The 10450-nt window shown below is 29.9% G+C and overlaps 1 protein-coding gene and 1 long non-coding RNA gene across 2 annotated transcripts; both read right to left on the bottom strand.

Moving 5' to 3' along the window:
- LOC111029514 lies at positions 1 to 1866 on the bottom strand. The gene is made up of 3 exons (XR_002604023.1): positions 1666 to 1866; positions 977 to 1326; positions 1 to 291 (listed from the first exon to the last, which is right to left on the bottom strand). It is a non-coding gene; the product is annotated as an uncharacterized LOC111029514 (long non-coding RNA).
- A 1341-nt stretch (positions 1867 to 3207) lies between these two features.
- Positions 3208 to 10142, bottom strand: LOC111029510. Its single transcript, XM_022308524.1, has 8 exons — positions 10104 to 10142; positions 9911 to 10009; positions 9244 to 9297; positions 8236 to 8388; positions 6431 to 6705; positions 4211 to 4369; positions 3596 to 3675; positions 3208 to 3525 (listed from the first exon to the last, which is right to left on the bottom strand). Exons 1-8 carry the CDS (start codon positions 10140 to 10142, stop codon positions 3434 to 3436), a joined length of 951 nt encoding a protein of 316 aa, XP_022164216.1. The 3' UTR covers positions 3208 to 3433.
- Between the last annotated feature and the right edge of the window lie 308 nt (positions 10143 to 10450).

Genomic DNA, 10450 nt, shown 5'->3' with positions numbered 1-10450 from the left:
TATAAAGTAACCATGTTTTAATATATGTAATTTAATGAAAAGGAATACTAAAATCCAAAATTTCTACACTTAAAATAATTACAATTAAATCGTTTTGCCTTGAAAAAAATTGCTTTTCATTATATACGTATAAAATCGTGTTCTACGAGTTAGTGGGAAAGTAATCTAATGCAAAAATCAAATCGAATACCAATTTATTTTGCAGATGAATATACTGGAGATATGGTCAGCCATTTCTGCGGTGATTTTGAGTTGATTGCCTTAACGAAAAAAAAGCCCCACAATTTGACGCTGTACAAAAAAAAAAAAATGTAATTCAGTTAATTTGTATTTTCAAAAATAATATATATTTTTCTCATGAAACTATTGTACATTTACTGAATATTTTAAAGAGTTTAAATGTGTTATTTCGTTTAAATATAGCAATAATTGATTAAGCTGTTATCATTTATCTCAAACGTGCACGGATATAATATAAGAATAATAAAATCTGTAAATGCATGCAACGCAGAGGGTAGCGGTGTTTTACGTGTAAGATAGAAAAAAATCATATCATTTCTGTGAGGGGTCGTTTGTCATGCTATGTCGTACATGTATAATAATATGTGTATTGTAATCTCAAATAGTTGTCCGATTAATGTCTGTGCGATAAGGTTGCATAGTCCAGGGATTCTCAAACTGTGGTACGCGTACCTATATGAAGGGTACTCGAAATGTTTTAAGGGGTAGTACGGGTCTGGCCGAAAAACCAACAAGGAGAAAATTCTTTAAAAGCCTTTAATTGTTTTTATATATATTTTAGTCTAGTAACTAAGAAGGGGGTGCTAGAAAAGAAATCCATCGAAAAAAAAAAGGGGTACAGTGTTTATAAGAGTTTGAGAATCCGTGGCTAGTCTATAAATTCTTATATTATTATCTATGCAAACGTGGATTAGTGTCATCAACTGTTTGGATACACTGCGAGTCTGTGACTTACAAGTTATAAGCTATTGAGTGTACGCGAAAACCAGCTGAAATTTGTAGTGCCATTTATTTCATCATCTTTCATTATAAATTGAATTCAATAAAACGTTATGAAACAACGTTCAAATATTGTTTTTTTTAATGTCTGATGTCTGATGTACCTATCCAATATTATACGATGCTCTGTCGCCTCTCGTATATAATGTAGAATCTTACAAGATACATTCAGTAGTTACCTCATGTGTAACGTTGCAGATACAATGTTACATCACATGGCTCATATCTCTGAAGGTTATGAGATGAATTATTGTTGAGATGAATAATGCTTATTGTTTTATCCAAAAAGATTCGTAAGCTTGGGTTCTGAAATAACGCATAAAAATATTAAATATTGAAGGTACTATTATTATTTTAGTATTTCTGTTTTGCCGTCGCCAATTACTTATCGATTGTTTGTTATTATAATAGGTATGAATTTACATTTCTACTGATCATTATACAATTCATTTAGGAATAAATAAAACAATGAAATTTATATTGAATTCTTATTAGTTATTAGGTAGCTTTATATAGAAGTCAAATAAATATTTTGTCTCAAAGTTTGAGGCTTTTGAAATCTGAATTTTCAGATTCCTTCGGATAAAGAAGATTACGAAACAAAACATCAGGATGAATTATCTTTTTATAAAAAATCGAATGTACCAGTGACTGTTGACATTGTTTCCACGGATATTTTTAAATAGATTAACCCTTGTCAAATGACTCGCAATGGAGTTAACAGATGTTTTGGATGCTCTGATCACTGAAGGTCTGGACGATGTGAGTACCTAGTACAACTGTAAAATACGTGGTAAAGATAAACAAATAACATTTTATAACACCTATACATAATATGCAATTAAAAATAAGTCAGAATTTCAAAATATTTATAAGTTTCTCAAAAGATCTAAAATATTTGTATAATTTTATTTTATAATAAAAAAGCTAATATTCAAGTTTTTAAAATGTTTAATTTTGAAGACTTTTTTGATTTATTGCTCTGCTCAGAATCCAATGATATAATATAATATGTAGTGTTTAACAACCAATACAAATCATAGTTACACAAATTAAATAAATAATAATATTCAACAAAAAATAATCAATTGTTGTTTCTTAAGTCAGCCGCTAAGTTAGTCTTATAATAAATTACAAACAATTAATGTTTGTTTTACCCTTTTGATATTTTCGAAAATAGTAAAATTCAAAATAATCGTGATGGTAATCACCTCACCAGCTGTATTGTGTACATCAAGTTTTTAAAAATCTGCAGCAACTCTAAAAACAATAACTACCTTTCAATAAATAAAACATGAACGAAATTAAAAAATGTTGATTATAATACTGATATTGTGTCAAACCCACACGTACAACTACAGAACCCCTCATACTAAAATTATGTAAATATTTGCCAAACCGATTCTCAGGCCACAAAATCAATAGACAATTTTCGAATAGAATAGTTTTTCGAACGAAATAGTTTATTATTGGATTCAAATTAAACCCATCCATTACAGAGAAGTATAATATCCAATTGACTAGATTCATTTTGCAGTCGACGCAAACTGTACTGTAGAGAGGTTACAATGTTACATACTTATCTATCTTTCATTATTAAAGTTTTTCACTGTGTTATCTTGGTACCTTATCTTATACTAACATAAACATTTAATTTGATTTATAATTAATATAATTTGAATACAATTTGGCGAATACTGAGCGTCGGCGAGCTGTGATATCACCAAGTACCTATAATGAGAAAGGCTAACGGTGAATTACATGGCGCTACCTTGTGGTCAGGTCGCATTATAATAATGTTTGTTCCCATTTGGCCGAATTCCATTTTTAGCAGAATACAGAATGTAGAGCAAATTTAAAATGCTCATAACTCACTAGCAAATTGAATCATCGTAAAAAACCACTTAAATACAAACACCAATAATTGTGACCATTAAGTCTCATAATATTCCTTGATTAATTTCAATTTTTAAACTAGTGAATCTAAACGTCATAATATGCTGAGCGTAAATTTGATGTTTTATGCATGTTTAAGATGAAGACAACAAAACATATGCTCGTTTAGTGTCATCACTCATCTTAAAAATAATTAAACATACCAAATTAGTAATTTTAGTTATACCCAATGGCTAATGTTATTTGTAAAAAAATAATATGTCATTTTGTATATATTTTAAAGATCACAATTAATGGCGGTTAGTAATATTTGGAATCTGTATTTTTTTTTTAATGTTTTCCGTGAACAAGTGTTATTGAATTCAACTACAGATCTCCGCTACTGTCTACTACACAGGAAAACCAAATGTGATGCGATTTTGAATAATTTAAAATCTTGTGTTTATTTCTGTATAAATATACTCTAATATTACTAGTATTAGTAAACTATGGCTGTAGACTGTAGTGGTTTCAAAGTCTAATCATCGAACTGATGTGCTTTCGTATATGTTGATTTAAGTTCACTATCTATATTGTCAGCCAGACATGTGAACGGACAACAGTTTTCGGCTAGAATAAAGTGTGGTATTATTCACGATATTTTGTTAGTATAATTACTATTTCAATAATATTATCTTACCTAAATTACTGTCCGCCATGAGATGGCCAACTGTGTCACCACAATTATCCGTGTACTTGTACTCACCAGGTTCCTTGAAACTGCGTAAAGATTGATGTAAATAATAATATAATAATATTTTATAAATATCATTATAGATTATAGGTATTCTCCGCCAAAGATAATTTTCGTACCCAGTGATTATTTTAATATTAAGTATTCATTAGGTAACACGAAAAGTACCTATACACTTTGTAAGATCTAATTTTGAAAATTTTGTATCTTCAATTAATGGTTTTATAAGAATTTTGATGCATAAACATTTTGAATTTTGAACGAGTTCCTACATAATTACTAACTTAGGTATATAATGACAGATGACTCACATAAATACTTTAAGGTTTAGATAAGTAGATTTACGAGGCACACGAGTGATGAGTACTTTACCGATGTTCGTCTACTATAGAGCTAATTTGAACTTAAGATACTTATACACAACGGAGTATCCAAAAAGCATTACATTTTTAATGTTATGAAACTGATTATTTTTCTCACATTATGATGTTTTATTGCATTGCAGTAATTTTTATGCATAGGTACTAATGAGTTAATAAATTATTAAAAAACTGTAAGTACCTGTATTTATAGACCGTACAGTATTCCATAGCGTCTTTTGGTTTGCAGTAGTCTAATTTTTCAGCCCACGGAGTTCGTATTTTTTTCTGTTGTCCTATTAACTTGTAGCTCGACCTGTGGGTTGTGTTTAGGTCCATTTTTTCCACGGGAGGTCTATAACTATACAATTTATAATTGTTAATTTATATGAATAAGAATATTTACACAACATAAGTTTTCGTTTACACCCTGCAGTTAGGTCCTTAGGATTTGCAACGGCCAGGACAAAAGTAATAATTCTGATGTCAGGTGTGAAATTAATTGAAAATAACCCGTACACAATTTCCCAAATACCAACTTCAAGTGTCTTTAAAATAATTACTAATTTTACTACTCGTATTGATTTAAAATTTACGAACTGTAGAAGCAGAAAAAAATATTGTGTATAATAATATAGCAAATCTTTGAATATTGGTGATTACACTACAAAAATGCCAGTGGTTGTCATTGACGGTACCATAATATCAGCTGATGTTTCCTAGAAAGGAATGAACGTTACAAGAGGTGGGAAGTTTTAAAAAGTCCTCCCCCCCTGATTTTCACTAATGTGCGAATCTTCGTGCGACACTGCATTACTCGCCTGAATTCTACTTCCCATCTCACCATGATAAACACTCAATGGTGTAATTTGGGGAGGGGAGGGGGTTAAGTATCCCCTCTTTGGTTTCAAAAGTTGTCCAACTATTGCGTCAGTTGTTGGTGAAACAACACTAATTTTTATATACACTAGAAATCTATTGTCACGATAATAATGAATATAGGTACTCATAGTTTTCAGTTAAAATAAAATATAGTTGCTGATCCTATAGAAATTCTAAAATGAGTACAATCCCTCAATTTATCCATGGTTTTGAAAAAAAAACCCTTATAGTAAATGGCGCCAATGGCATGGACCAGTTGCGCCTATCACAAAATTGGTATTGGTAAAAGGGTCAGTATACCAATATTGCACTGTATATACTTAAGGTAAGTAAATTTATATTTTTTATACTATACATTTAATAAATGTTATTGGTGTTATTGGGTGATGATAAAAATATTGAAGAATAATTCAATTTTGTTAAATCTGAAAAAAATCTATTTATATATATATTATTATGAATAGGATTTATTTAATTGTAATTATATAATAGTTGTGTATAATATATTAGACTATATATGCATGATTGATGTTTATGTTCATTGTGTTAAGATAAAAACATTATTACATGTGCTATTGAATAAAATTAATTTTACCCTGAAAATAATGAGCTCAATTAGTCTATTGACCCGGAAAATACCGAGCGCAATTCGTATGTGAAAAGATCGTTTTAAGCCCAATTGGCAAACTCCCGGTTGGCTTTTTTAATTATGTTTTAGCAGTCCTGTTGTAATTTCGCTTGTTCGTCCTCTCTAGAAAAAGTATTATGACTCCGCTGAGGTAGGTATCTACCATAGTATTATTTAGCTCGTCCTTGTATTTTTTTTCTCTGAAATAAGGCTATTTATGCGTCTCACACTGGAGTTGCCATACGTCCCTGTTTTGCCAGGACACTACCGGTTTTTAACCAAGTGTACCGGTGTCCCGAGAAAGTGTTTCGGGACAGCGATTTATCAAGGTTTCAAGATTTTACTAGATAAAATACCGATTTTAAATTATGAGAAATCATTGTCTTCCTACACATTACAAAATGCAAGGATATACTCGCGATAATTGTAAGTATTTTATTCATCTTGTGAAGAATTCTATGACCAAATTTTGGGAAACAAGTCTTTATTAAAACAAGTTCATGGATCAGCCAAATATGTAGTAAAATCAACAGAAAAAAACCGGGACTTGGAAAGTTCCGAAGACTAAGAATATTAATTATTATTAATATCATTATTATATTGCTTGTATACATAATTCATTCAAAACAATTTATATACCTATATATATATATATTATATATGTATATATATAAAAGTGAATATTATTTTATTATAAATATCAAAATGTCCCGGGTTTGAAAAAATATAATCTGGTAACCCTATCTCACACGTCATGTAAGATTACTATAATCGTATCGAGATAAAAATGGAAATGGAAATGAGCTTATGAGCGAAGCGATCTGCTTTTTTTTTGTCCGGTCTTACGGGCTGGTCAAAACTTTTGCCCCAAAACCGAAATGAAGGCACTCTATACACTGCGGAGGAGCTCACCATTTGTGGGGTTTGAAATCGTTCTCCCGCTTCACACACACAGGCTGATACGAACAATAGCTGGTGGTGAGCTTCGCCATCGGACAGTCAGAATCGACCACCAGGCTGTCGGGATGCACGAATTTCTTGGCACGTCCAAAGCCGTTGTCGGCGCACGGCACGTAATAGTCGTGTTGCTGGGTGGTCGTCAACCGCATCGGTCCCTCCAACCCCAGACAACTGTCTTTGGGCACGATTTTCTGTACTGTTGATATGCATTGTACCGGATAACTCATCTGCGACACAGTGTATTATATTATTGAAGATTTTTGAGAGCCGAGCATATTATATTATTACACGTCACAATAATGTATTATATCTTATATTTGTTTATTGTATGTTATTGTCAGTATAGGGAGGGGGGAGAGTGTCGCAATTCAAATAATAGTTGTTTGACTCGATGATCTGCTGCAGATCGGTTGAGTGCACGGGAGGGGGGGGAGAGGTTAGGGTTTACGTCCCGTAAATCCTCTTTTTGTGACTTTGGCACAGCAATTCATTTAAATGCATTACTTCTTGCAGGGTTGGGGTTTTTATAGAATTTTTATAAAATAATATAATATGTATGTTTTAAAATTTGTTTCACAATTCAGACAACTAAAATTAAAAATGTTTCCTTGCACAGTTTGAGGTCTTTTAGATTCTAGTTCTCTCTTTGAACATTTAGCTCCGGTCTCCCCTCATAAAATACGATGAATTTGTAAGTGTTGGAACAGAATCAGGATAATACTATGACTTGGGCCCGGATTTTTTGCAAAAATTATTGTTAAATAAACACGTATTTATGCAGTCGAAAATTAAAAAATATGCAAAAAAAATGTACTGTGTGTCCAGAAAAACCAAACATTTATAAAAAAATTAAAAGTATAGTATTAATTGAAAAAAAATATAATTCAAATATCACCATTTAAAATGTTTATATAGCATAAAAATGTGAATTAATTATTGAATGAGTACCAACATGATGTAACAAAATATTATTTTAAATTACCAAATAGAAAACTTCTACGATTTTCACATAGCACCACCGTAAATTTCGAAAAACGTCTTTCCGCGTCTGCTGAACAATGGGTGCTTATTTAAAACAAGAAATATTTTCTGGTGACTAAACAATTTTATACTTTTTCCAAGATTAACACCTGATTTTTCTAGACACGTGATGGAGTTTATTATGACGTACTTATGCTTTGAAAATTTGATAGAATTATCGAAAGTTCATTTTTTATCGAGTTATCATTAAATAATTGTTGTGCATTTTGAATAGACTTTGCATCATTTGAGTTAAACGTGTCCGACAACTTAAAATATTTTGATTTATTCGGTCGAAATATACTTGTCAGGAATGTCGGAAATCGGCGTGTACATCAAACTTTGAGTAAAATTTAAAACTGCTTGAAGTATAAATATCGTTTTTTATGAATTCATTACAAAATTAAAATCTCAAATCAATGCAATTATTATTGTATATGAATCATCAAATATGGAATAAAACTATGCAATATTATAAAAACCAAGAAATATGTCTTTTAAATTTAATACCTTCTCTAAACATGCAAAAATATAAACTAAACACTTGATAGTATCTCATTTGTCATGTTTTTTATATTATTTTTCATGAATTAAATTTGAAACTTATCTCGTAAATAGTTATAATACATAAGTCTCAAATAATAAAAGTGGATAGCACGATAATTCAACAGGGTTTTAGTCATAGATATGAAATAAAATAAAATCATTTGACTTAAAAATAACCACACTTCACTTACTCTTTGAGACGTTTTGTCTTGGAATTTTCCAGCCATGACCAAGTGGTCCTTCTGCATGATGGGTTTTTGACGATTTTCACATACGTCGTGTTCGTAGTACGAATGAGTGTATACGGTGTCGTCAGCGAACGGCGTTTTAGACACAGTCGATTGCTATAATACATAGGTAGGTTAGGTTATTATTGTTTGGTATTTAATTACCAATTAGTTGAGTATAAACTTATAATAAATTAACGACAAAACTGAGGGTGGTTTTGGTACCTACCTATTTGAACCAGAAACCATTTGGATATGCGTTAGGTTATGATTGATAATGCAATAAAGTTAAATATTTAAAATATAATTCTCAAGGTTACGTTACTTACCTGAGACCAGAGAGTATAAAAATATAAAACTACCAAAAAACATGTGTATTTAAAATTAATTGATTACAGGTAAAATTAAAATAATAAATTATCCTAACATGAATGGATTATAAATAACACACATTAATATACTATGGTAGGTGCCTACTTTTTAAGACATAATTTATCAAACAATATTAAATCCTATTCATGGTAGATTGTTGCACTTCAATGCACAAACGCCATAAACGACACTGAGACGTAAATAGTATACGATACATTTAAAGTTGAAGTTCATATTGTTCAAAACGCTGAAGGTGCCAAGGTGAGAAAAAATTTAAAAGACAAGACTCGAGAACTTACAACCATCCTTCCTATATACTTATTTATGCAATATATAATATAATATAACACATTTGTATGACGTGCCTTGTCCAATTAACGTAATATTATATAATTGAAAACAAAATAAATTTGCGACGTTTCCAATTTATAGTACCTGTTTTGAAAGTAATTTTAAACGTCTTTTTTTTTTTTATTATTATTAAAAGACATTCCTAAGCCTAAATAGGCTATCTACATCTATGGATAATTAGTAATATAAATTGTTGAGTATTTTAACATGATAATAATTATGAGTAATAATAATAGCCGGTGTACTTACCGAGGTCGGTTTGCACAACGGCCGCCGACATGGCTGCACGTACTTGAATCGATTCTGAAATCAATAAAAATATATAATACAATATAATTAAATGATCAATCCAAGTTGAACATTTTTTATTGTACAACAGTAGTATAATTTTACATACTCAACCAAATTTTATTTTTAAGATCAGTATCTATAATACTTATACTTATATTATACCTACTCAGGCAGGCAATTTTATAGGGGGAGGGGGGGGTCTTACAAACATTTCTACTCTCCTAAAAGTAAGCAATTGCAACTCATTTTCAATAATATTTTTTTTCTATAAATCTAAAAATAATTTCAGATTGACCCAAAACTTATCATATAGGTACAAAATATGTTCGTGTATCTTTAACTTAAAAATCAAATTTGAATAAAAACATTATCATTCATCATCAAAGTGTATTTGTGAAAAATAATACGCTACAGTAATTATTAACATTTTTTTTTTAAATTGTTTTTTCCACAATTTTAACATTTTTATTCAATTTTTTTTTTGTACTTTACCTAATGTTGCTAAGATCACAATATGATTTTGAAAATTAACTAAGAATGTATGTACTTTTATTATAAATCATCCAAAGATGAACTGTACTTATAAATGAATTAATTTGGGTGGTCTTTTGAATGTTTTTGTTACCTTTAAAGTTTGACAAGTCTTAACCCTTTGAAATTCACAATTTTTTTTTTCAACTTTCTGTAAACAGGCTTTAGGAATGGTGTTTGGCACTTTCGAACACTAAAAAGAAGGGTAGTTATATTAATCTATAAACAATCAAACAAATGTATAATGTGGATCTGTATTATATTGAAATATTAATGTATTTTCATACATCATAAGATCTTTGTAGACATTCTTTTACTTGAGACATTGCAGTGTTTGATGTATGATTTGGACACTTAAAAAAGTGCTACTTAAATTTAAAGATTGTTAAAAACATTAATTTTATAGAAAAATTAATTAAATTTAATATTTTATGGTTTTTTGTATGGTTGCTTAGTATAAGCTATACTCATTTTGGAACTGTAAATATTTTGCATTTATTATTAGCCAACTACTAACTGTAAACTAAATGTTGATAATTTGAATTTCAGATAATATATTTAATGGCAGATATATTTTGGTTGAATGTGTGAAGAAATTGACATTTTTTTACCAATTATAAAAAATTAAGTATGT

This window comes from Myzus persicae, unplaced genomic scaffold, assembly GCF_001856785.1.
Source record: "Myzus persicae strain clone G006 unplaced genomic scaffold, MPER_G0061.0, whole genome shotgun sequence".
Lineage (NCBI taxonomy): Eukaryota > Metazoa > Arthropoda > Insecta > Hemiptera > Aphididae > Myzus > Myzus persicae.
The sequence above is the reverse complement of the archived record's forward strand: the minus strand, read 5'-3'. Positions and strand labels throughout refer to the sequence as shown.

Coding starts and splice junctions, on each gene's coding strand:
- LOC111029510 (XM_022308524.1), bottom strand. CDS start 10,142: ATGTCTCAAGTAAAAGAATGTCTACAAAGATCTTATGAT. Junction 8,389..9,243: donor CGTTGTGCAAACCGACCTCG/GTAAGTACACCG, acceptor TATGTATTATAG/CAATCGACTGTGTCTAAAAC. Junction 6,706..8,235: donor AAGACAAAACGTCTCAAAGA/GTAAGTGAAGTG, acceptor ACTGTGTCGCAG/ATGAGTTATCCGGTACAATG.